The sequence below is a fragment of the Antennarius striatus genome, chromosome 7 (genome assembly GCF_040054535.1).
Source record: "Antennarius striatus isolate MH-2024 chromosome 7, ASM4005453v1, whole genome shotgun sequence".
Taxonomy (NCBI): domain Eukaryota; kingdom Metazoa; phylum Chordata; class Actinopteri; order Lophiiformes; family Antennariidae; genus Antennarius; species Antennarius striatus.
Genome location: NC_090782.1, coordinates 7,288,779 through 7,314,571, shown reverse-complemented (window position 1 = coordinate 7,314,571; position 25,793 = coordinate 7,288,779). Strand labels below are relative to the sequence as shown.

General features: G+C 41.7%; 3 protein-coding genes across 6 annotated transcripts; 2 read left to right on the top strand and 1 right to left on the bottom strand.

Moving 5' to 3' along the window:
• Nucleotides 1-824: 824 nt before the first annotated feature.
• Nucleotides 825-7,712, bottom strand: dmap1 (DNA methyltransferase 1 associated protein 1). 2 transcript variants are annotated; one of them, XM_068318991.1, is made up of 11 exons: nt 7,333-7,712; nt 6,171-6,243; nt 5,918-6,009; nt 5,036-5,231; nt 4,746-4,904; nt 4,455-4,622; nt 4,105-4,290; nt 3,660-3,731; nt 3,080-3,152; nt 2,303-2,655; nt 825-1,540 (listed from the first exon to the last, which is right to left on the bottom strand). In XM_068318991.1, exons 1-11 carry the CDS (start codon nt 7,335-7,337, stop codon nt 1,481-1,483), a joined length of 1,437 nt encoding a protein of 478 aa, XP_068175092.1. In that variant the 5' UTR covers nt 7,338-7,712; the 3' UTR covers nt 825-1,480. The 2 variants fall into 2 exon arrangements, with proteins under 2 accessions (XP_068175092.1, XP_068175091.1); XM_068318990.1 differs by lacking the exon at nt 7,333-7,712 and having other exon boundaries at nt 6,171-6,602.
• A 2,683-nt stretch (nt 7,713-10,395) lies between these two features.
• On the top strand, nt 10,396-17,606 carry hnrnpm (heterogeneous nuclear ribonucleoprotein M). Of its 2 annotated transcripts, XM_068318989.1 has the most exons (16): nt 10,396-10,652; nt 11,404-11,585; nt 13,185-13,237; nt 13,954-13,961; nt 14,075-14,168; nt 14,254-14,475; nt 14,904-15,057; nt 15,171-15,220; nt 15,303-15,360; nt 15,531-15,635; nt 15,719-15,787; nt 15,919-15,984; nt 16,079-16,180; nt 16,315-16,898; nt 16,982-17,033; nt 17,126-17,606. In XM_068318989.1, the coding sequence occupies exons 1-16, from the start codon at nt 10,555-10,557 to the stop codon at nt 17,287-17,289; spliced, it is 2,061 nt and encodes a 686-aa protein (XP_068175090.1). In that variant the 5' UTR covers nt 10,396-10,554; the 3' UTR covers nt 17,290-17,606. The 2 variants fall into 2 exon arrangements, with proteins under 2 accessions (XP_068175090.1, XP_068175089.1); XM_068318988.1 differs by lacking the exon at nt 10,396-10,652 and having other exon boundaries at nt 11,449-11,585; nt 12,314-13,961.
• A 243-nt stretch (nt 17,607-17,849) lies between these two features.
• On the top strand, nt 17,850-25,277 carry timm44 (translocase of inner mitochondrial membrane 44 homolog (yeast)). Of its 2 annotated transcripts, none has more exons than XM_068319355.1 (13): nt 17,850-17,880; nt 18,393-18,488; nt 18,932-19,111; nt 19,202-19,282; nt 19,395-19,544; nt 19,869-20,005; nt 20,381-20,466; nt 21,350-21,442; nt 21,869-21,993; nt 22,198-22,248; nt 22,332-22,421; nt 23,089-23,199; nt 23,860-25,277. In XM_068319355.1, the coding sequence occupies exons 1-13, from the start codon at nt 17,851-17,853 to the stop codon at nt 23,977-23,979; spliced, it is 1,350 nt and encodes a 449-aa protein (XP_068175456.1). In that variant the 5' UTR covers nt 17,850; the 3' UTR covers nt 23,980-25,277. The 2 variants fall into 2 exon arrangements, with proteins under 2 accessions (XP_068175456.1, XP_068175455.1); XM_068319354.1 differs by having other exon boundaries at nt 18,390-18,488.
• Nucleotides 25,278-25,793: the final 516 nt, after the last annotated feature.

The window sequence follows — 25,793 nt, the reverse complement described above, 5'->3', positions numbered from 1 at the left end:
TTCGGCTGTGTTCTGTCAAGGGAGAAATTACACATTTACGGAGGTTTTTTCAAGCAACGACGGGTTCCATAGATCAAGCCACTGGATTTATGAGCCAATTTTCAACATGAAATATAGACACTGAGAATTCATTTTACCCATGTTTACTTGCCTTCTATCACTCGGTGTGTGTGTGTGTGTGTGTGTGTGTGTGTACAGGTTTACGCCTGTAACCTCACCAGTGCTTATTAGAGTCATAAATGAAGATGTTTGATTATCGTGATGACGCAGCGTTTAGTGAACTGGTCTCACCGGTGACGGTGAAGAAAGGCTTCTGAAGTTAAAAAGACCAACGGATGTCTCCAGCGCAGTCTCTCAGTGTGTAGAATTGCATTGCCAGAAAAAAATGCAGAATATTGCGTATGTAGTGTGTGTGTGTACACATATTTTATATATACACATACATACACGTATATATGAACATTCACAGATACTGTTTGCTTTTGTACAAACTTGCCAGTAATTTGCATAGAAATTAATGTCTAAGTAGGCTCAACCTCGTAATTAACATGCAATTAGCATTATTATGGTGAAGGGACCAAATGCCATTTCATTGGCTATACCAAACTACGAATGATCACTGCTTGATTATCATATTAATGAAGTCATTAGGTTTCACTTAACTTCAGTGACAGGTGAGGTAACAATATCATGATCCTACAATTTCCCCAGCAAATATGTATTCAACACTGATTAACTCCGAGTTAAGATCTGATCTGAGAAAAGCCGAACTAGACTGGATGAAATGTTGCAGAACGCCACAGTAAAAACACTGAGCAACAAAAAAAACAAAAACAATGAGGTTTATTGAATCATCGACTCAAGCATCTTCAAGGTCAGTTGAGGACAAACAATATAAATCAGCCCCAGTAGTCCCAACATAAATCATGGACAACAACAGAACTGTGAGAGAGCAAGACTGGTTCAATTTGGAAGCGGTTGAGAGTGTCGGTACTAAAGGCCAACACAGAAACACATTTCCAGTAAACACTATGGTATGATTAGGATACAAAAACCTCACATGGTTCAAATGAGCTTCGCAGATTGCAGTTCTTCCACTCCAGGGATCTTCTTTCAATCTACTTCATTTCAATTACCCAGTCATTCCCGCTTTCTTCCCAATGTCCCGATTAGCTCAGCTTGGCAATTTACAGTTGATCTGGCCTCATCTACAGCTCAGCAATAGAGGAGGCAGGGAGTGGAGCAGTAATGGAATGAAATGTCACTCAGTTGGTGCTTTTGTCACAAAGATGCCACGAGGAGAACGGGAGGGGTTGGAGAGGTGTCCTCAATGGTTGTAAAAGTTATGTTTGTATGTGTGTGTGTGTTCAGACGTGCGTCTACAATGGATAGCAAATGTGTTCTGCTCTCCTGCACCTCTTCTGTCCGTGGGGAGGCTAACATACACCTCGTCCTCCACCTCCTGGTGCTGTCTTCCTCATCAAGGCTTCTTCACCTTTTTCACTGAAGACGAGCTGGAGGCAGACTCCCTCCGTTTGCGCTGCAAATGTGACACATGGAACAAAACAATCACATTGGGGTCAGGCAGGGATGTCCTTCTGTCTACAGCCAATGGACAGTTCTCAAAAGTGTTTGCTGCAGGCCAGGACAGCTGCTCTTAAACAATTTTTTTTTTAAATGAATGACAGGATCAACGTTTAAAATAGCAGGAATGAGGGCAGGCACTGTTTACTTCCCCCTCTTCTTCTGCTAATCTGAGATCATTAGTCTCACACAATTCACACTTCTGTGCTTCATATCAATGATTTCCATGTCAGTCTGCAGGATGCGAACACAGTATGTATGGGGTCACTCTATGCCCTACCAAACTTCTGAAGTAAACAATTATCTGCTATCTCAAATCTCAAGTTTGCTGGTCAGAAATAAATCATTTTATTTTTTTGAAACACAGGAAGTCTCTGCCTTTCTCTCAAAGAAATCTCTTGAATTCAGGACTTCTCTGAGCAGACGTTCACATCATCCACTCAGACCCTTTATTCTTCTCCACAGGAACACAAAACAGCCACAAGTTGTCAGCGACTCGAACTGGACATTTCCTGGGTTCCCATTTTTCCTGTTACTACATAAAAGTATCTTTATAATATTCACACTAAACAATGACAACAGAAAAACATTGCAGCTCACATCTCAAAGATCTGAAACATGACTTTGAGCAAAAGAATAAATACAAATAATTATTAAAGACATTTCACACAATATTCCAGTGACTAAGTGGGTTGAGACCTGAGCAGCACAGCCTTACCGAGTTGGGGGTAAGCGGTGCTCCTACAACATCGATGATCTGCTCCTTGGCTTCCACCTTGATGTCATCAGCACTGGGCCAGGACTGGACTTCACTCCCTGGAGTGGACATGGTGGTGTTGTTGCTGGCATTATGATCCCCACTCTGCGTCGTGATGGCCAGTCCAGTCGCCGTCATTCCACCAGATCCACCACCGCTGCCAGCCTTCAGCAGGGCCTCATAGCGGTGACGCAACATCTGTTGCTCGTACTCACAGTTGCTGTGGGCTTGTTTCAGCTCATATAGCAGCACCAGGTCACTGCGCAGCTCGTTGAACATCTGAACAATCTCCTCTGTGGGCATGGGGTTAAGATCTGGATCCATGCAGGAACACAGAATTAAAGATGAAGCACAAGGAGTCAGAAGCGTTTTGACTAAAATACCACAAAACTAGTGGAAGTTAAACCAAATCCATACACATGCACCTGTCCTCAAAACAAAGCCACTATCACCCATGTGTGAAGGAACACCTACTGTAAGGTAGAAAACCACCATTTCCTGCTTCTGTTTGTACACACTTTAAAACTGCACGTAACATGTAAAACACTATTGTTTATAGTGTGTGTGATTCAGAATAATTAAAAAGATCTACTAGTGTAGTTAAAACGTCCAAACTGGGATCACTAAATGACTGGTTAAGGATTTGTATATTCCTATATCGGTTGTCTTCTGTAGCGAAACGTTAAAAATGTAAAAGTTTGAAATATTGTCGAGTTGCTTTGGTTTATTCACACATACCCACACCATGATCCATCAGGATCTGCTCAATGGCCTTGATCTTCTTCTGGCCTACCGAGCTTGGGAGTTTCATCTGAGTAACACACAAACACACAGAGAGACACATGTCAACACACACAAGGGTGTGATTTAAGGTACTGGAGATACTGGGATAAACAGCTCCACCCCGGGGCTTTTAATTCGTTTGAAATACACTTCAGCGGGCCAGATCAAAATGTCTTTATCCACTGAACTCTGTCTGACTGATTAGCTAGAGGGACACTCAGCTCCTTTAGCCATGCTAATGTATTTTCCATAAAGAGCAGCAGCTCCTCATCAGTCTTGAAGATGAATAAAAGTCTTCTTGCTAGGTCTTAAAATAATATTAGCGAGTCGCTAACAGAATTAATCATCTCACTGCTAATGACATACTGTGTAGCTAAACTAAAGCCATAGCTGAGCTCAAGTCAAACATGTTGATTGCTCAAATATATCAGTCACAACCTTTGGTAGTTTTAATTATGTTCTTTGCTGTTGGAGATGTATGTCACATTTCTGTTTCTGTAGTTTTCATAACTCAGTAGTTTGTAGTTTAACTCACCCTCTGACTGCGTAGTGTGACTCCAGCTGATTTGAAGTCAGGAAACTTGATACCTGCCGTCTCTGGAACAGCCTAAAGACAAAATCACCAAGAAGAGGCCAGACATTAAACCACTGAGAAGTTAGTAACAACAACTTGACATGTTTGAATTGTTATGACGGGGCTTCACAAACTGAGACACAAAAGCCTCCTCACTTCCTCTGACACAGCTGCTTCACCAAAACAACAAAAATGATTAACAACAAATTAATGGGCTGAAATGATTTTAGTACAATGATTTTGCACCAACACACAGTTGACAGATAAGGAATTTCAAAAATAAATATAATTTCAAGTTTTTCCCCCTAATGATTTCATTGATAGTCATTGCTTTTTAATTACAGTGGAGATTTATATTTTACTTCTTCACTACTTTATGCTTTTAAACTTTTGAGTGTTATCATACCGGTTTTTCCGTTTCTCTTTTTTGTGGGAGCTTCTTCTTGGAAACTCTCTTTTCAGCTCGCCTTAATTCTGTGGTTGTGTCAGCAGCTTTAATGAGTTTCTGCAGGTCCTGGGCTTTCTTCTCTCTCTCCTTCTTTCTTGTCTCGATCTTCCTTAGTTCCTGAATAAGATATTCCTCTTCTGCCACCTGCAGGAAAAACAAGAGAGGTGCAGTCTTAGATATTGAACAGAAATTTTGGAAGTAGGTTATTTTCCTCAGAAAAATCCTTACTCTATTAATAACCCCTGTTATGTTTCATGGTTACAGGCGAAAAACAGGTAAATAATAATATAATTTAATATGTTACTAACTTGTTCAGGTGTACGATTAAAGAGTTTCTCCAGTTGCTCTTTACGACGTCTTTCATGACCGGCATCAAAAATGTATATCTTGGGGTCTGTCCCTGAAGCCGCACGCACCTTCGTCAATTTACCACAAATACTATAATATCGTTCTTTCAAGTCCTCAACAGATCGTTTCTGAAAAGCATAAATATTAGGATGTCATAGTAAACATGAGGTTGAACTGACAGTATTATTAGATTTACTGCATATAGACTCTGTGAAACGTACAGTAATGTAGGTGAATGATTGAGTGATTACCCTGTATTGCTGGTGGTCGTAACGATCATGAACAACTACAAAGCGCAGGTCAAAGCGTTTACACAAGTCAAACAGGTGATCCGTCTCTGCTTTAGTCCAGCCATCATCATGGAGATGCACTTGATACTCCTGCTCTGAATACACTGGTACCTGCACAGTCTATAAATGCAAAAAGAACAGAAAATATACAGTGAATAAGGTTAAAGAAACAAAAAATTAGCAGAGATGACTATAAACATCCATCCGTTGTGTTTGTTTTTTGAGACAAATGAGACTGGAACCATCCGTACTTTGTTGAAACGAGCAAAAGGATAGTCCTTTCCCTCTTCCGCCACACGCCTCCAGTGGTGAAATATTGCCCCATCTCTGCGAGCTGGATTGGTGAAGGGCATCCATTTCCAGGGTCGCACCTTTTTACAGCCCAGTTTGGCTTTGACTGTCCTGTAGCCCTGAGTGGTATCACTAGGCAACAGCGGCGGGGCATCTCTGTGTTTTAACAGGAAACATACAATCAGGTACAATCAGTTTACTCTATTTCGTAAAGTGACCAGTGCTCCCTCTCAACTGGGCGTTCACACAGAACCTTGCAATGCATGACTGGATGAACCTCAACTCAGTGGGTCTGAAGGCGAAGACAAGCGAAGTCATTCACTGTTGTGCTATCGGTGCACATTTTGCACAGTTACTGCTGCTGAAAATAATAACTGAGACTTGCACATTGGTGACACATAACTGAAATACATCCACAGAATTTTGATTATGTTCCCAAGATTGGCAGTTCGATTCCCGCTAACGCCCAGCCACCTTGGAGTGTGAGCTGACAGTGGGAGATGTCAGCTCACCTCCTGAGCACTGCCGAGGCGCCCTTGAGCAAGTCGCCGTCCCCATTACGAGTTGCTGTTTAGGGTGCACCACGCCGGAGCTGCCCGCCACCCTACTTACCCCATAGCGTGCCTACAGGCCCCAGAAGTGTGTGAGATAGAGCCTGTACACACTAAATATGCTTGACTACAAACTTACAGCATGACCTAGAGTGTGCAACTAGCTAATTTCCCTTTGGGGCTCAATACAGTATTTCAAAAAATATAAACATCTTCTGAAGCAGTTAAACACTGAATCAAAATCTTAAAAGAGATGTCAATTACATACAATAACTTGAAACAGTTACATACTTTTTATCGGAATACAGGAGAGCGTAGACCTCTCGGTGCATCCCTTCCGGTCTCTTGAAGGTCAGTGTTTCTGCTGTCTTCTTGGATTTTTTCTGAGGCAGGTAATGGAGAAATGATTTTGTTATTTATCTTGCTGGTGCCTTTTGATTATACTGTCAAGCAGAAAACGATATATCAAGTGTGGACATTGTGTTTTGGGGCATTTTAGTTTATTGTGCTGTGTGTTACCACATCATGGGAGATCACTTCTCACCTTGTCCGAATTGATGAAATCCTTCTTGCTAATGGGGCCGTCATTTTCTCCTCCAGTCAACTCCAAAATATCCCTAACATCAGCACCAGTACCCATGATTTTTTCTTTTTCTTTTTTTATTTATTTATTTTTAGAATGAAGTCTTGTTAGGAACAGTGAAATAAAAAATATCGCTCTTGCATCCGCGGCTTCGGTCATCGGGTAAACCATTCGATTAGCTCTCAGCTAAAGGCGATTGCCAATTATAAATTCTATTTCTATTTGTTGTCATATACAGCCGCAAAAAAACATGACACGACTTTTAAAAAACTAGTTTTCGTAATACTACCGTAAATTTTTGTACTATGGCTGAAACTACAGAGACAGTTATAAATTAAGCGATTTCAGAAGCTATTGTTAGGGCTACGTGAGAACATACAGACAGCGCTTCCGTCCCCGCTGATGACGTCAAGACTCTACTGATCACACTTGACTGTCGCCCTCTTTGGGCCTGGCGATGAATTGCAGCCTAAATTGTCCCAAAGTTGGGTTGTACAGTACAGTATATGAACTGGCGGAAAACCGTGTAAATTCCACGATAAAACAATAATATCGGACTTTATACCAAACATATGAAAACAAATGCATTGGTATTATAAACCAAGCGCACCAAATATAGTCAAAAATCAATGTGACGTATCGACTTTGTGTTGGCAAATCATGGATTGCGCTGGGCGGGCATTGTGAAGCCGTAGATGAATGTTAAAAGACTAACTGGAGAAAGAAAGAAAACTAATCGTGAGATTGGGAAAGGAGCTAACGTTAAAGGAAAAGGCACCTGTCAAAGAGCAAGTGGAAAAGAAATTTTAAAGAAGGGATAATTCTGTTAGCTAACTACATGAACAGAACTGTATGTAGTTACTTAATGAGCGTTTTTGTCAGATGTAGAAGCATTTTGGATACTACACTGATTGTCCCATTCCACACAGAAACCACAGCTGGACAGACTGTTGGTGCTAGCCAGCTGGTTTCACTCAGAAATCGTTGCAGTTTTCTGTGTCGTTCCTGCTGTTTGTCTCTGCTCAAAAACATGAAAATTCTTGTATAGCTATGACTCTAAAATTATGTGAACTGGGACGTCCATGGATAGTTATTTCTTCTTCTAACATAGCAGATGCCTTACGCCATATTGTTCACTTGATTCCTTCTGGCAGATGCGCTGTCGTTGGTTGGGCTCCGTGATTGGTTGGGCGCTTGATTGACCGGTAGTGGGTGGAGGTGGTGACAGCGTGAGACTTTTCAAGGGAGCTTCTTCAAATATAAAGGTGGGGATAATAGTTTAGTGCAGAAAGAAGTGTAAGGGAAATAGTTTTACAGCTATGAACTTGTTTCTCACAGTTGAAGCCTGGAAATGAGACAATAGGGAAACAATCAGCCTACATGCAGCTTTACGGTTGAACAAAGAAGTAACAGCCTACGTTAACTGATGAGTTTAAGAGCTGTATGTGGATGAATTATGGACAGGATCCATATTATATTATCGGTTGATGATATAATATAGTGTAATAAAGTGTTGATAACACAATGAAACATGGAATCACTCGTACAACTGATGGGTCTTGTAAAAGCAGCAACTGCCAGCTTCATTAATGTGTCTAACGGCTCCATGTGTGTATGACGGACGAACGCGATGACAAAGGCCGCTTCAAGCATTACGGTCCGGCCATTCGGGTAGACGCCGGCTTCGTGAATTCTGTTCTGGTGAATAAAGCATCGGGATTCCCCATACAGCAACGTGAGGTCCGTCGCAATCAAAGAATATAAACCGCTATGTTTGACGAAGCCAAAACGGCTCCGTAAAGTGAGAGACATGGACAAATGTGAATACCGGAGCTAACTCGGCTAGCGGCCTGAACTTCCGGGAAGCATGAGAGTGTTTTCAAGTGAATTTACTCAAATATATAGGTACGGATTATATGTATGTGCCATTATTAAATCTCGCTTCAAAGGAGTAATGTATTGTAATTGTCAATGTTTGTGTGTTCGTCTGTTCGTTTGTCCATCATAAGCCCCTTGTTTGGCCTTTGCTACCTCTACCTTCAACTTACGCTGCATCTCCCTGTACTCCTGTCTACTCTCCTCAGTCCTCTCAGTGTACTACTTCTTCTTAACTAACCTCTTTCTCTGTATACACTCCTGTACCTCCTCATTCCATCAACAAGTCTCATTATCTACTTTCCTTCCAGATGACACACCAAGTACTCTCCTACCTGTCTCCCTGATCACATTAGATGTAGTTTTCCAGTCATCTGGAAGCACCTCCTGACCACCCAGAGCCTGTCTTAACTCCTTCCTAAAAGTCATGCAACACTCTTCCTTTTTGAAATTCCACCATTTCATCCTCTGCTCTTTGTCCTCTTCATCTTCCTCACCACCAGAGTCATCCTACACACCACCATCCTATGCTGTTTGGCTACACTCTCGCCTACCAGTACTTTACAGTCACTGATCTCCTTCAGGTTACACCGTCTACACAAGATGTAGTCTACATGTGTGCTCCTCTCCACTCTTATAGGTCACCCTATGTTCCTGCCTCTTCTGGAAGAAAGTATTCACTATAGCCATTTCCATGCTTTTTGCAAAATAAACCAACATCTGTCCTTCTACATTCCTCTCCTGGATACCAAACCTGCCCATCACCTCCTCATCACTTGTTTCCTGCACCAACATGTCCATTGAAGTCTGCACCAATGACAACTCTCTCACTTCTAGGTATGCTCCGCATCACTTCGTCAAAGTCCAACCAGAATTTCTCCTTCTCTTCCAGCTCACATCCTACCTGTGGAGCATACCCACTAACAACATTGAACATCACACCTTCTATTTCTAGCTTCAGACTCATCACTCTATCAGACACTCTTTTTACCTCCAGGACATTCCTAACAAACTCCTTCTTCAAGATAACTCCACCTCCATTTCTCTTCCCATCTATACCATGATAGAACAACTTGAACCCTGTTCCTAAACTTCTAGCCTTGCTACCTTTCCACCTGGTCTCCTGGACACACAGTATGTCTATCTTCCTCCTCTGCATCATGTCAACAAACTCTCTACCTTTCCTGTCATAGTCCCAACATTGAACGTCCCTACTCTCAGTCATATACTCTTGGCTTTCATCTTCTCTCTCTTCCTAAGGGCACACTGTCCTCCTCTCCTTCTTCAGCCAACAGTAGTCCAATTTTCATTGGCACCCTGTAGGTGAACAGCACTGATGACGGTCGTTGTTAACCCGGGCCTCGACCGATCTTGTATGGAAGTCGTAGGTTTGATTCGCATGTTTGATTTAGCAAAAGTTTTACGTTGGATGCCCTTCCTGACACAACCCTCTGTATTTATCCGGGCTTGGGACAGGCACAATAAGACACTGGCTTGTGTCCTCTTGCTGCTACATTTGTCCTCTTGCGGTTACATTGTCCTCTTGCGGCAATGGCCTTCTCCATAAGCACTAGTCTATGCACTAGTCAGGTGCTACTTTCAGGGTACCCTGACCTACCCTGAATATAGGTCAGGGTAAGTCGCGGGATGTTGCAGTCTCTGACTGCCTTGTTGTTGTTTAGATTGTTGTTATTGTTTTTTCAGAACATCCTGAGCATCTGAAACAGGCTGAATACAAGAAGTGTGATGAGAGAACACATTTATAATAAAACTATGGTTTAATTTGAGTGCATGGCAAGAAAAAGATGTGCTTTAGAATATAAATGGCGTTGTATTTTTAATTTCTTGGAATATACCCTTATACAGTCTACAGCTCAAGAACTGTAATGTGCTTTTGTGTCCAATCTTACCAATAACACATATTTTATATACTCCTGATAGATTATTTAACCAAACTCATTATATGATTATAAAGTTATATGTTTAAACTATTAGAATTGTATTTCCAGTTATTCAAAACGTGTTATTTAAAACGGTTTGTACAGGATAAAGAAAAGGGAATAACCAGTGAATCATTGGCTACATCTGGACATTTAAAAATACTGACACTTACAATAATAGGTTTAATTTGGCATAAAATAGAAATATTTTGCATGTTTGACTGCTTTATGTTTTTTGTATTATTTTGAGAGAGAAAAAAACCAACCCCTGTGTTGTGATGACTTTTACTTTGAAAGAACATACCGGATATAGACCGTTCTCGTAGTACTTTGTAATTTCCAGCCTCAGTTGTTCTTGGCCAGCGGCCACAGATTTCGTGCCGCCATTTTGTTAGGTTGGTGTCGCAGAAGTACTTCGAACATACAGAGCTAGGAAAGAGCTCGATAAGAATTACTTTTGAAGACTGTAAGTCGTCATTTTCAACGAATATAATAATTAATTCTAAAAGCGTTCATAATTACGCACGAAGATGTCCGTTGAGCAAGCAGAAAATGCTGTCGAAAAAGTAGGCCAGGTTCTGCAGCCGCCGCCACAGCAGCAGCCGCCGCCGCAGCAGCTCCAGCAAGGGTGAGTGTCTAGAATGGGTTTCTTTGTTGGGTGCTCAGCTACCTTTAGCTGTTGATCAAAGTAATATCACCATTCTGTTCCACTGGAAGATTATTTTTCACTAGATTTCACGAAATTCCTTTTTTATTTGAATGCTGACTAGGCGACCGAACACGTCTGGCTTGTGTTATTTATGTTTTAGCCGCTCTCGATTAGCGCATCTATGAGAACCGCTAACTAGCTAGCTAACGTCCTGAAAAACTTTCCGTAACCGATAGTAACTTGATGCTAGCGTTTCATAACCCCGCTTGAAATGTAAAATGTTATTCTGTTATTTCAATCGAATCGCAATATAATTGTAGATACACCTTAGTCATAAAGATTTTTATTTTTAGGTATGCACAGGCCCGCTGTGCTTACACTGCGGCCTTGCCATGAGGTATAAGTTCAAACGGGAAACATGGCGGTGTCTGGCCTTTATCCGAGTTCGTAAATATTTCGGGATTTCGTTATATCATAGACCCGAATTTACTCCCAGATGATGGCGGAGGATCCAAGATATCAAAAAAGGCCACTTTTTAAAAAAAAAAAAATTCGAGTTTTGTTGTGACATACAACTCATTCTATAATGTGTCTACATAATGTTTTAATTTGTTTCTCGTGCTTACGGATTTAAAATCGGTTGCAGAATCGTTCAAACTCTCTGGTAGCTTTGCAGTATTCCACACTGAACTCACTGTTGCTCCCTACACTGATTTTTGTTTTTACACAGAGAAGTGAACGGAAAAGCCAAGCATGACATTAATCCCAACAGGAAGGAGAGGCCGCAGAAGAGAGGTGGAGGTGCCCGTTACGAACCCTATGGAAACGTGAACAAAAGATACCGAGTTTTTGTCAGCAACATCCCATATGATGTGAAATGGCAAGCCCTGAAAGACCTGATGAAAGAAAAAGGTACATTTTCTTCTGTGAGTGAGTGGTTGACTGAATTTCCTCTGGAGAAATTGTTGGCAGCATCCAGAATCTATTTGATTCACCAGTGCAGCTTTTAAAGGGTTGTGAGAATTCCTGCAGGGGCTGAAGTTGTACAGAGCTGCTTGGGATGTCCGAGTTATTTGGAACAAAGATTTTGGATGAGATCCCTTTTTTTAATTTGTCTGGTAATCAAGGAATTGCTTCATGATTGCACACGTGCTGTGAACCTGGGCACCAGGTTGATCATTCTTCATTGATCATAATCAAACCTTTTGTGGATTTTTTTAAACTGGGAACTCTGGAAAAAATGTCTCACTAATGTGAAAATACAATGGAGTGAGTTCACAAATTACTTAATGTGATGCTTTTCTTTAAAAAAGGCTTGGGGGGAAGGGCAGCTTTGTTGCCTCGAAATGAAGACCAAGTTGTAATGTGTAATTTTAAAGTCCATTTTTGTAAATACATCTGTCATGTTAAAATATGTCCAGAGAAACACTTTGGGAAGTTGATATGTGTTGATACTTACTGAACGTGTTCAAACTCATTGGGTTATTGGAAAGTGATAGATGTATCATAAGTTATGCCCTGACATGGCATTTATTTGAAGTGAAAGCATGTGTTTAAGGTGCAACCCTCTTCCAGAAGGAGTGTCTGGTATTCGTTTTGTGACAACTGACTGTGGAGTTAAATTGCATTTTCTTTTTTAGGTGTGACCTTGACAAGCAGATGTGTTTCTCAGCTGATCTCCATGTAGTGCCAAACACAGCTATGTGTTGGATTTTCTTGGGGTACAGGTCTACAAAATGAAGCAACTTCTTATGCAGTGTCCTGTAGAGGTTTGGTTATTGAACAGGAATGAGGACGGGGCTGTGTTTGACACAAACTGGCGATTTGTCCAAGGTTTTCCCCCCACCTCTTGCTCAATGTCAGCTGGGATAGGTTCCAGCCCCCACACAATGGATATGTGGTTACAGAAAAAGAATGGATGGATGGGTTTGAATCAAAATATTGATATTGTGCGTTTCAAAAACGGGTCCATTTTAAGAACGTACTCGCTGGTAGAGAAGTCTCTTTACCTTAATGGCGTGCCCACATTCAGATTATGCTTAGTTTTCTTAGGTTCCACTGATGGAGAAATGTCTTTGAGGTTTAAAATGGCAACATTGGACAAAGAATGTCAGGTTTGACAATGAACTGGATTCCGATAGTGAACGGGTTTTGCTTTCTTGAAAATATTTGCTTAATTATTTCATGGAAGTAGGTGGTGTCCATGGCATTATATACAAATACGAAAACTGGTGGCCATTTTGACCCTTTGTCCTCACGCTACAGCTTTTGGTGTTTCGGGAGAAATTGAGTAAGGGCAAGCTAAGAAGTCTTTTGTTTTTAACAACTTACGCTTGTTTTTTGTAGACCTGTACCATATTGAGTTGCTGATGAGGTGCTGGGGAAAGGCTCAGGACTGGCAGTCTGTGGTCACTGTCACCGGCCCCCCACTTGTGTTTCTACTCTAAACCCCAATTGTTCTCTCGGCTTCTCTCCCCTTGGTGTGTGTCATCTCTGGAATCTGATTTGTAGTGGGTGAGGTAACGTACGTGGAACACTTAATGGACGCAGAAGGCAAATCGAGGGTAAGTGCAAATATATACAAATAAAAAAATTTGAATAATCCTAGACAAACCTGTGTTTGTCAGCTTTGGTTTCTTTATTTTCTCATTGTTGGGGAATTGTTCAGACTCAAGAGCCTGGTGGAGTTTGTGAGATGGTGACACGCCAGAGGCGTGCTTTATTTGGTGTCGTCTGTGGCACTTGAGGTCATCCCGAGGGTTGATGTTCTTAAAACAGGGCTTTAGCTTTCCTTTGTAGTCAATCATGTGTGAGTGCAGTCGCTAACAATGTCCCTTTGGTTGCTGGATTTGTTTCTGAAGAACCAAAGAGACTAGTCTGCTAGAGGTTGTTACAATGCTGGTAGATGGTTGTTAACAGTAACTCATTCTATAGAACTGTCTTACTGGAAAAGTTACTTCCAATACTTCAGTAGTGGAGAATCTGACCTCACTGTGGATTTTCTGCCCTTTGGATGTTGGAAAAATTCCTCTTTAGTATTCACTAGACTTGCCTGCTTTGTGTTAGTGAATGGGGACAATGTGAAATCATGCTTATATTGTCAATTGGAAAAAGGTTGTGGCAAATGCTGTAAGCTTATGATAGACTGTTACTGTGCATGAATTCCACTTCTGCTTAAAATTTGTCAGTTAAACAGCCATTGCAAACCATTGCCTGTTCTAATTTGAGTTGTTCTTTACTCCTCATGGTAATGGCCTCCTCTGATGTCTTCAATCAACAGGGCTGTGCGTAAGTAGTTTTAATAAACTGTATTTAAAAGTTAATTCAAATTGAGTTACTTGATATATTTCTGAATGACTACCTTTTGATTGCTTTCACAAGGTCTACTTTGTTTCTGTCAGTGTTGTTGAATTTAGGACTGAAGAGCTGATGAAGAAAGCAGTGGAGAATGTCAACAAGCACAGCTTCAATGGACGGCCCTTAAAAGTGAAGGAGGTAGGCCACAGCAAGAAACACAATCAGCACAAGGGTTTGAAATGGTTTTGGACTTTTTCAAACATTTTTTTCTGTGTCTTGTCAGGACCCTGATGGTATAATTGCTCAGAGAGAAATCAACAAGTCTCAAGTCGGAGGCCCTCAAGGAGGCCATGGTGGTATGGGTGGAATGGATCGAATGGGCCCTGGACCCAATGGCCCCATGGTCAACATTCCTCCTAGCCTGATGAACAACCCCAACATTCCCAATGAAATCATCCATGGTCTCCAGGCTGGAAAGATTGGCAACACAGTCTTTGTGGCTAATGTGAGGCTTCCAGAGTTTTCTTTTGTCATCCATGAAAGCAAATAGTTTATGGACATACTACTTGACAAAATTCAGTTACATTTTCATACATCCTCTTAAGGATCCCTAAAAGTACATTTTCGAGTTGGTTTCTGACTTCACAAGATGTACTTGAATGGGGACAAATTTCATTGGTCAAATTAAGAGGCCCTGGTCCATCACCAGTGACTCAAACATAGCTGTTCAGATCTGAAATGTTGTCTCATTTGACTTTTGTTATACTCCTAAACAAACCTAGATGTATGATTTGGTAAAGCCTAATGTATTTGTGAAATTTTGAAAATAAAAAAACCCCCATTAGATGTGACAGCTGTTATTGCAATTATACAATATTGATATTTTTCTCACATATATTAAATTTATACATTTCTCATTGTTTGTGCTCACAGCTTGACTACAAAGTGGGCTGGAAGAAACTGAAGGAGGTATTCTGCATGGCCGGTGCGGTGGTGAGATCCGACATTCTGGTGGACAAAGATGGGAAAAGTCGAGGAATGGGCACAGTAACATTCGATATACCCATCGAAGCGGTCCAAGCTGTCTGTATCCTTTGTTTTTAAAAAGTCGGCTTATTCAAAATCCGTCATAACTGTATGAATGGTGTTTGTGGAGTTAGTGTGAACATATTGGGTATGCTTTCCTTAATGATTTCACAGCTATGTTCAACGGACAGCTGTTATTCAACAGGGTCATGCATGTTAAACTGGTATGTTTTACTGTTTATGCAAAAAATGAATTTCTAAATGCAGAGCTTTGTTTGAATGATTCCGTGTTGGGTTTTTTTGCAGGATGAGAAGTCCATGCCCAAAGATTTTGGACCTCCTGAGAGAGCACCTTCTCTTCCCCGTAAGCATTGCACAAACAGTTAATAGATGTCCACCCTGTGGTTTGAGTGGTTCTTCTGTTATTCTCATATTACCAATAGTAGTTGTTTAGAGATTATCATGTTTATTTCTACAGGTAGGAATGCTTTTTTGAAATAGTCCCCTGAATAACATCTGGATGTGTCTTCCCAGGTGGTTTGAGCGGTGTCGGTTTAGGGTTAGGACCTGGTGGCCAGCCAATCGATGCTAACCAACTCAACAGAGGTGGTGGAGGAATGGGCAACATGGGCCCTGGAGGTAGACTCAAGTATTTTCATTAAACACATGAATTAAAGGTGGTAATGAAATAAATGGCTCATATCCACTGATTTTAATTGTAGGAATGGATGGAATGGGCTTTGGCAACATGGGAGGTCGCATGGGAGGAGGGGGCGGAGCAGGAGGAGGTGGTATGTACTCAAGATTTTCACGTGACAGCCATCCTGTATTTATAACAACGTTGGCACGTACTGCGATAGCACACAATCATGACATACTATTTAATGTTTGTGCCCACTGGAGTTAATCTGTTCTGTTGTAGGAATGGACAACTTTGGAGGAATGAACATGGATCGTTTCGGTTCTTCTGGGATGGGTAGAATGAATGGTAAGGATGTGTTTGTGACTCAAACACTCCAAAGTGTGGAATACCTTCCCAGTCTGCTGGATGTTTCTAATGGTTTCATCTCTTGCATTGTCAGAGATGGACCGTGGGATTGGTGGTGCTTTTGAAAGGGAGTTTGGGCGGAATGAAATGGGAATGTCTCGCAATAATTTTGGAGACACCTTTGAAAGAGGAATGGGTTAGTATTTCCAGGCTTTTGTTGGAAAATGTCTTTGTTAACTACCGAGACGAATCTCCTCTGTCATGTTCACCTGAACTGAAACCAGTTCAACTAAACCAATTTTTTTGTGTTATTGTTCCCTGTTTTTATAGGAAACTCATTGGGTATGGACCGCATGAACTCTGGAATGGACCGCCTGGGAGGCAACATGGATCGCATGACTGGGATGGACCGAATGGGCATGGACAGGATGGACCGCGTGTCTGACATGGACAGGATGGGTCCTGGGTTTGACCGGATGAATTCAGGGATGGACCGGCTGGGTTCCAGTATGGATAGACTGGGACCTAACCTGGACCGGATGAACACCAGCATGGACCGCCTCGGCCCCGCTGGGTTTGACCGCTTAGGCCCATCTGGCATGGATCGCATGGGCTCTGGCCTTGATTACAGCTCCCCCATGGGCATGGAGCGCATGGGGAACACCAGCCTCGACCGCATGCCCAACAGCTTTGACCGCATTGGTTCTGGTGGAGGACTCGACCGCTTCTCCTCCGGTGGCCTCGATCGCCTGAGCTCTGGCATGGATCGGATGGGGTCTGGAGGTGTTGGTGGTCAGTTCGATCGCTCCTCTGACTTGGATCGTGGATTTGGTGGCAATTCCTTTGGAGGAGGGGGTGGTCCTGGAACTGGGGGAAGCAATATCAGGAAGGGATGCCAGATCTTTGTGAGAAATGTAAGTTTATCATGAACACAGTGAGCCTAAGTTAACTAATATGTTCTCATATGTTTCTAATGGATGATTTTTTTGTTTTTTAGCTGCCATTTGACTTTACCTGGAAGATGCTGAAGGATACCTTCAATGCATGTGGTAAGAGTAGTCTTGGTTTTATTTTTTACACATGAAACAATATTTTTGCTGTTGCATTTAAATATCTTAATCTGGTTTTCTTCCCTCTCTAGGCGTGGTTCAGTATGCTGACATTAAGATGGAGAACGGCAAGTCCAAGGGTTGTGGTGTGGTTCGCTTTGACAATCCCGAAACTGCCGAGCGCGTTTGTCGGACCATGAATGGCTACCGGCTGAATGGAAGAGAAATTGATGTCAGGATTGATAGGAATGCATAAATTGTTTTTTTTTCCCCTTCTGCTTGACATTTGGTAGTTGGATTAGTCTCTGATGTCCAAACAGCCTATTATCTGAATTGTCTTAAAGCATAGTCATATATATTCATTTCATTTGAGTTGTTAGATATTTGTAATTGTGGGAATGTTATTTTAGTTAGTAACTTGCAGTGGTGAAAGTGTTTTCATTGTCTTATTCTGAAGAAATTCTTTTTCTGTTTGTTTCTTTTTATGAGACCCAAGTTTTAATTTTTGTCATGGATCACCTGGCATTGCCTTTCTCTAAGATGTTTTGATAAATAAACTTCTATTTGAAATGCTTTGTGTAGATTACTGTATTTCTTTAGCTCGAAGTTACCAGATTATTCACGTGTTCCTGACATTCTCCTACACGTCAGAGGTTTGGAGCGTCCTCTTTATACATGTTTTTATCATCTGCTTTCACGGCCATATTGAAGGAAAGCGCGCGCGGGCTCCATTTTTGGAATCCCGAGGTCACGTGACACCGCCCTCGTGGACGTGGAAAGTCACCACCGGAAGAAGGTCATGAATAACACATTCAAGATGGCGGCCCCCTTGTGTCGGTGTTACCAGGTGAGCACAAGACCCGTTAGAAATCAGTTCGGAAACTAACCGAAACACTGACCGTTAAATATTTTGATTGGTCAGCGTCCAGTGGCCGCCAGCATTACGGGGAGTTACTTCCTTAGCACGGCTGCTAACGTAGCGGTAGTTAATTACCCTGACGGGACCTCCTTAAGAGATCAATAAAGTCCTACTCCACTCTCTCTAGCGCTAGCATGCTAAGCTAGCGGTGATGTGAAGGTGTCCAGCAGGTGTTTGAACTCACGCACGTTACGACATGATCGTAGTCAAACGTCGGATTAGTGAACTGGTTGCTAGTCAGATTTAACTACATGGTAGTGAACAATTTCAACCGTGTTTGTTTCCCAAAACTGAAATAGTAATCCCAGTTATTACTCTGGACAATTCAGTTACATACGACGGGATTTTAATGTCGTGAAGTGATTCAGCGCTGACGTAGAGCAGTGAAGTGTGTGGAGAGTTGTGTCTAACGTGGGGTGACTTGAACTGTCCGGCAGCAGGTTTGTCTGAGAAGAAGAGGCCTGGTGGGATTCCCTACTTCCTGCTTCCTGCAGAACAGACCGGATGTCTTCAGGACACGTGGGGGGGCTCTACAGGTACCCCATGCAGCCTAGAAACAGTATCTAATGTTATAGTACATGCAGTAATACATTAGATTATTATATACACTTTAACATAAATGGATACACATATCTGAATCAAATTCATTTGATTTACTCCACTGAACACGATCTCTTTCGGGTTTACAGACATCTAACAAGATTTAAAGTCATGAATAAACTTGAGGTTACTAAATGATGACATATTGTTGATATGCAGGAACGCTTGAGTATGACATCTTTATAATCCATTAGATTGCATTGGTATTAGTGCTCCTGCTTTACTGTCCTTCATAAAACATTAGGTGATGTCTTGTCCTGCTGAATGAGTTATTAAATGCATTAACATAAAGTTTATAAACTGCTACAAATTATGAGTCAATTAATCTTATGTTTATCTCATTCTTTCCATCAAAATACCCCGGTCACCTTTACTACAGGCACGGTATTTGTCAGGGGAGAGAGGTGGTGGCAGAAAAGGGTTCCTGGGGGAGTTTCTGGATAACTTAAAACAGGAGCTAAACAAGAACAAAGAAATGAAAGAAAACATAAAGAAGTTCCGGGACGAAGCCAAAAAATTGGAGGAATCGGATGCATTGAAGCAAGCTAGACGGAAATATGTAAGTATTGATTACACACACAACAGTTCTCTATCTGATAATATAAACAAAGTTTTATAATCCTAAGTCACACCTCCGACTATTTCCCAGAAAACTATAGAGTCTGAAACTGTAAAGACCTCGGAGGTTCTTAAGAAGAAGCTGGAAAACATCTCTGAAACGGTTAAAGAGGTAAATATGATCTTTATCATCGTGTGTCATGCTTGTGTTGGATCATCGTGGTGTCATGGATTGAATGACAGAGGTTACGTGTGTGTGTGTCTGTGCGTGTGTCTGTGCACAGGGCATAGAGGAGGTCAGTCGTACAGAAATTGGGAAGAAAATCAAAGAGGGAATGGAGGAAGCAGCCAAAACGGCTAAGACCTCGGCAGAGAGCGTCTCAAAGAGCGGGGAGATTCTGGGGAAGACCAGCGCATTCAGAGCAATATCACAGGTCAGTGTGCTCAAACGTTCTGTTTTTGCTCGTATTTAGTGAAAATGTTAACATTTGAAATGCTCTCATTGTAAGATTTGAGCTTGATCTTAAATTTGGTATTGAAGTAGTTTTACAATGGTTAACTGAAAATAAGAGATGTTAGCTTTTTATCCCTTTCATGACAGGAAAGTACACAAAACATGATTTCACTTAATTGCAGATACTGTCCAGCGCTCAGTCTGTTGTTTGAGAAACTTTTAGTCATTCCATTCATATCGAATGGAATGGTTAAACCGGTCGAGGGTAAAGGAAGATAATGACTCGCCAATTTGTGTTTTTCAGGGCGTGGAGAGCGTGAAGAAAGAGATTGGTGACCTGGGTTACACGGGCCCTTATCGGCCCCCTGACAAGCTCAGGAAGAGGAGCGACTTCTCCTCGAAGGGAAAAGGAGACGACGGCAAGGTGTTCGAAGCCAACGAGTACGTGAGTGTGTCCTGTGCTCTGCCATTCTGAGAGGAGAACCACGCTCAGGGGTAGAGACAGCTTGTTCCAATCGTACAGACAGTCTAATCATCGGTCTGACCTTAATACCTGCGCCAATAACAAGGATTTACTCAAGTTATCTGAACTGCTGATTCCAAAGACAAAATGATGTCCATTGTTTGTTTGTTTTTGCAGTGGGAGCAACTGTTGTATTGTAATAGTGTGTAGTATTTTGATGTACATATACGGTGTCTCTAAGTCAAACCCACTCCCTTTTGTAAACCTCTGTGGGACGTTAAACTCTAACAGAGGAGCGGTGGACGCCAGTTTATCTGGATCAGCTGTTTGAACATTTGCTTTGTGTTCGTCAGGGAGGCCATGGGCGTGGTGCTCCACAAAGACTCAAAGTGGTACCAGCAGTGGAAGGACTTCAAGGACAAGAACGCCGTCTTCAACAGTAAAGACTACCCTAACTCTACTTGTGTATTCTAGGTTGTTAACTCGTGTTTTATGTTTATATGATCACTTTTAACCCTCATCAATTGCTGAGTAATGATCAGGTTAAAGAACATTTGGCTGGATAGTTCCCATGAATTTGTGTTAATCCACATCATTATATTTGTCCTGCATGTTGTGTTGATACTGAGCTCTTGTGAGATAAATTAATGTGCGGCAAAGTCATCCGACTGCAGATGTAAGATATATTTGTCCCTGGATCTCCTCTAAAGTACCTCTAACCTTCACGCTTATTAGATCCCCCAAATAAGGATTTGCTGGAAGTGTCCAGTTAATAAAACATGCTGCCGTGGCTTTAGGAGGCGAGCGGGGGGAAAAAAGGTGGTTTATAAATTAACAACAGTGTGTTGATGTATGTGCATTAGTAATAGAAGCTACGATGATGACCAACAATGTTCCAGACAGGTGAAACAAATGATGTGAGTCACGGTTCAGACTTGGGACAAAGTCAGCCGATTTGCTGCTGTTGATTTCCATAGGCATTATGCTGCATCAGCACTTTTTACTCCACCCTAAATATTAGGGTTGGGCAATGAACCAGCGCACCACTGTTCAGCTGTAGGCAAGATCTTTTTTGGCTGATGTAAGTCACACAGCTCCAGCTACGCCCATTATTTGTGCTCACACACATTTTTCCAGTTTTTTTGTGGCATCACATGGTGAATGTTGTCTTTATCTGTTTGTAGTTAATGCACTGGTTAGTTTCCAGCTGTAAACATAGAACAGCTTCAGCCTTTGAATTCCATAAATATTCTATACTAGACATTTTGATCAGAGAGATATTTTTTTGTGTATGTGTGTGTGTGTCTTTGTGTGTATTGCAGGATTTTTCGAGATGAAAATGAAATACGATGAGAGCGACAACGCCATTATCAGAGCATCTCGTGCCGTCACGGACAAGATGACTGACCTCATAGGTGAGGGTTGGATCACGCATGGTGATCTTCATCCGCCTTTAACAGATATAAAGGTTCAGCCCACTCAGGGTATCTGTAGGTGTTTATGTGCAGTTTGTTCTAGCACTTGTAAGTATCTTTGGGTTGGTAATTTATTTCGTAAAGGCATTTTCAATCCAGAACAGTATTGTTAAATGAGACCATATGTTTTAACAGAGTAGATTTATTTTCTGATATTAAATCAAGTTAGACACGAAAGGCACAGTAGAGTCAACGGTGCAGATTTTGCAGTTTCAGCATATTTACTTCAGGATAACTCAACACATAAGCAAACGCTGCTGCTTCAGGGAGTGGCTGTTGGTAGTAGATGTAATGCATTATGGTAACGCTCAGAAACTTGCCAATGTTGCATATCGTTCTTCATCCGTATGCATTGTGTGTGCTTAGGTGGGCTGTTTTCTAAGACGGAGATGTCTGAGGTGCTCACGGAGATTCTGAAGGCGGACCCATCGTTTGACAAAGATTCTTTCCTTAAGCTGTGTGAACGAGACATCATCCCCAATGTACTTGAGGTATGAGAGGGCAAACAGTAGCGTGTGTTTCGTCCCGACGGCATTGATTTCCAATAGATGCACACAGATTAGAATCAAGACTTTATTGTAAAGGTTAAAAGAAACGTCTGCAATTTTTGTATAAATATTTAACATAGTTTGATCAGTGAGTTTAAGTCTCGATCCACTTTTCTTATGTTGGTGTTTTGTTTCTGCTCCCTGCAGGCGATGGTCAGAGGGGAGCTGGAAATTTTGAAAGACTGGTGTTATGAAGCGGTATGACTTTTGGTAGACTGGCTGACTAAGTACACTACAGGTGCTCAGACGCACCATACAAATAATATCTTGTTTTTCTTTAGACATACAGCCAGTTGGCACATCCAATTCAACAAGCTAAGGCCATGGGACTTCAGTTCCACTCAAAGGTCCTGGACATCGACAATATTGATGTAAGTGCACTGCATGAGTAAATAAAGAGGCCTTAACTATCGGCATTTCACAACTCTAAGGTTTGGCTGAACCCTAGTAAGTCACTATGTGTAGTGGGTATAATTGTTGCTGGCCATTAAAAACCCCTTAAGTCAATGTTCAGGGTCACAATAGTGAGTCAGCAAAACAATCATACGTGGTTGAAATATTTTTATAAAGCAACTTCTTTCCAACAAAACAGGTGGGGATGTTCATGTTACGATTTTAATTGGACCAAAACCTACGGATTAATAGATTTTACCATCTATCCTGCTTTTGCCGATTTTGCGGCTTCTTTTTTCCTGCATGAGAAAACCAACAATGCTGACAGCTGTTTGTTTTTTTTCCCCGTCTCATTGTTTGCGGTGACCTTCAAAAATTGTAAGACAAATATGCCGTATTAAGTTTTGCAGTGAAGTCAGACAAACTTCTCAAAAGAGTCAGGGCAGGTGTCTCATTTTTGTTTATTGTAAAACCTCCTTAGATTTATTTTACGTTTAACTGGAAATCTGTTGTTTCAATCTCAACAGCCCAACCTATGTGTTTGTAATGATCTCTTTAGCTGTGACAATACTCTGTTAAATACTGCCTAAAAATCCTGTTTGTCTTTTCAGTTGAAGTAAACAGTGAATGCTTTTTCTTCTCCAGCTTGCCATTGGGAAGATGATGGACCAGGGTCCAGTGCTGATCATCACCTTCCAGGCCCAGTTAGTCATGGTGATCCGAAACACCAAAGGAGAGGTGGTGGAGGGAGACCCGGTCAGTTACACCCCCGCAAACAGAACCACTAAGAAAACAGTTGATTTGATGGGGGTGTTGTATTTTATCAGATGCATCTAACTGTCTGGATTCCTAATGAATTTTCATTATTAGTTTTTCGTATTTAATGCATTTGTTATTTAGACATGTTCCCCTGCACTTTGACTGCTATATTGCCTGGGCTACATTTAAATTAGGAAAATGTTGTTAGTTGTGACATTGGATTCCTCGTTCTGGTCTCATATGGACAAATAGACAGATATACACTTTAACTCATTGGTTTTGTATAAATTGATCAAATCCTTTGTTTAGACGAACACCGTATCCGATCGCGGCTGCGTGCTGACATAAGCAAACTTTGTTGCATCGCTAGCTGACGCAACTTTTCCATCTTCCTCTGATTTGCTATTTTATGTTCTGTAACTGGATCAGTCGTCATGACGTTAAATTCCATTGTGAGAAGCCTGATTTTTTAATGACAAGGTCCCCCACACTGTCCCCCAGCCCTGCCTGTTGATAAACGTTATAGATGTCATTGGCAGCCAGTGAGTAAAGTGCTCACTAAAATTTAAAGGGCCTGTCTGTCTCACAGTCCTAAAACTCTTAAGACTAATCAAACAGCTAAGACCGTATGTTCCCGTCTGTTTCTGTCCTCACCAGGAAAAAGTACTCAGGATGATGTATGTGTGGGCTCTGTGTCGAGACCAGGAGGAGCTCAACCCGTATGCTGCCTGGAGACTACTCGACATCTCTGCCTCGAGCACTGAACAGATCCTGTAAGACTCTTTTGTACGTTCAGACTATTCACTGTCTTGGACAGAACATCCTGTGCCTGAACACGCCCGGACCTCACTGGGAAGAGAGAGGGAAGAGCAAGACACGTCGAGATGAGAGAACAGCCCACTGGACAGCAGGTTCACTTCAGCAGAGAGACACTGTGGATTAGACTAGTGTTTCCAAACGCTTGGTGCTTCGTGTAAAAAAAAAAAAAAATCATGCATTTGTTTTGTTTTATGTTGCTGCAATCCATGGTTTTCTTTGAAAGCCTTACATTTATGTCTGTTTTTTTCCTCTGACTGCCACTAGGGGGCAGTAAATCACCAACAGCTCTGATCAAATGAAGCCAAGAGCGTTTAAGGGATATGTTAAGTCATTTCCTTCAGGGGTCAGCTCTTTAATCACAAATCAGAGAAAATATGAATATTTGGTTAGTAACTGAGCCCCACAACATTAAGTTGATTCTCAACAACAGTCTCAAACGTGTCTGCCTACATGAAGTACCACGTGTTCCCTCTCCTGTCTGAATCATTGCCATCTCAGTGGATTGTGGTGTTACAGCCAATCAGTGTCCTAGATCCTCTTTTTTGTGTGATCATTTTCCAATGCAGTTGTCAAACTTGTAAGAATGTCTATATTTATTATGAAAAATAAAGATGACTTGTGTTTTTCACACAATCAGAAACTGGGATTGGCCAGATCACGGATTTGCTTTGAGTGGAGTTTAAATCAGGGTGTGTTTCAGGTCTGAGGGGTTCACAGGAGCACAAAGATTATCTTACCCAGATCACATTAGTTTAAAAGTTGGGTTAGAGTTAGATTTATCTTCACCTTTGGTTCATCTTTTTTTCTTGAAGCTAACACTGCATTTCATTAAACAGTCATCTCACAGCATCCATTTGTCATACCCTCTGACCTTCAGAGTTCTGGACCATTAGAGGCCATGGTTACATGTTCAGTGTGTTGTTTCCCTGCACAGCAGAGCCATATGGCTAACCATTTAACCAAATCTCACTCGTGATCTCTGATATGTCAGAGCTGCACTCAGCTGGTGAGGATAGAGGTCACCTCTGCACACACACCTCAGCCGAATTACTGCTACTACATTTTGAGTCCTTCAGATTCATAGCAAGGACAAATAGTTGGACATCATCGCTAATTATTCTTCTGCAGATTTATTGGGTGTTAATACTGAGTTTATCGACCATTTACCTGTGATTTGTTTTAAAATAGGTTTATGTGAGATTTTTCTCTCCACATCAATTGCAGCATTTTACCTCCCTAATTTCTGTCCAGTTCCCCTCCGTCAGATGTCACCATCTTAATTAAATATCTGATTTTCCATCTCCCTGTTATAGCGTTTAACCTCATTGAGTTCTTTAGAGAGCAAAAAAATCTGTCAGATGCTGGTACTGGGTCTCTGTGGAGCGTCTATGCTTCATTTAGGACATGTGGTTCGTTTGCAATGCATGTGAAATGTCTGTGGGTGCACGGTACTGATGCGAGGGTGTGATCACACTCTGGCGGCTGTTCATCCTCATTGGCAGCAGTTGGACAGCTCAGAACAGATGGTGGGATGTAGAGCAGCACGCCTTGTTGCATTAATTTAGACCCGTCTGCTCCCACACAGCACTATTGATTACTGCAACCTTGGTTTGGGGGTTTCCTAATAAACCACCTTGCATGCTGGGTGTGCCTGTTGCAGTTGTGTGGATGCTGTACTGTATTCTTTTGCATATGTAGCTCAGTGGTGCCACTGTTCCAGCACTACCCTGGATGATGGATACTCTCTGTCGCCGGGCTCTGCTGAGGCTGCA

Excerpts from the sequence above, each read along its gene's own strand:
- dmap1 (XM_068318990.1), bottom strand. The coding sequence starts at position 6,266 with ATGGGTACTGGTGCTGATGTTAGGGATATTTTGGAGTTGACTGGAGGA. Across the intron at positions 4,905-5,035 it reads CTTTTGCTCGTTTCAACAAA|ACTGTGCAGGTACCAGTGTA; the intron begins GTACGGATGGTT and ends TTGCATTTATAG. Across the intron at positions 4,291-4,454 it reads TTAATCGTACACCTGAACAA|GTGGCAGAAGAGGAATATCT; the intron begins GTTAGTAACATA and ends TTTTTCCTGCAG.
- hnrnpm (XM_068318989.1), top strand. The coding sequence starts at position 10,555 with ATGTCCGTTGAGCAAGCAGAAAATGCTGTCGAAAAAGTAGGCCAGGTT. Across the intron at positions 10,653-11,403 it reads CCGCAGCAGCTCCAGCAAGG|AGAAGTGAACGGAAAAGCCA; the intron begins GTGAGTGTCTAG and ends GTTTTTACACAG. Across the intron at positions 15,058-15,170 it reads CGAAGCGGTCCAAGCTGTCT|CTATGTTCAACGGACAGCTG; the intron begins GTATCCTTTGTT and ends ATGATTTCACAG.
- timm44 (XM_068319354.1), top strand. The coding sequence starts at position 17,851 with ATGGCGGCCCCCTTGTGTCGGTGTTACCAG. Across the intron at positions 21,994-22,197 it reads TCATCCCCAATGTACTTGAG|GCGATGGTCAGAGGGGAGCT; the intron begins GTATGAGAGGGC and ends TGCTCCCTGCAG. Across the intron at positions 22,422-23,088 it reads TGGACATCGACAATATTGAT|CTTGCCATTGGGAAGATGAT; the intron begins GTAAGTGCACTG and ends TTTCTTCTCCAG.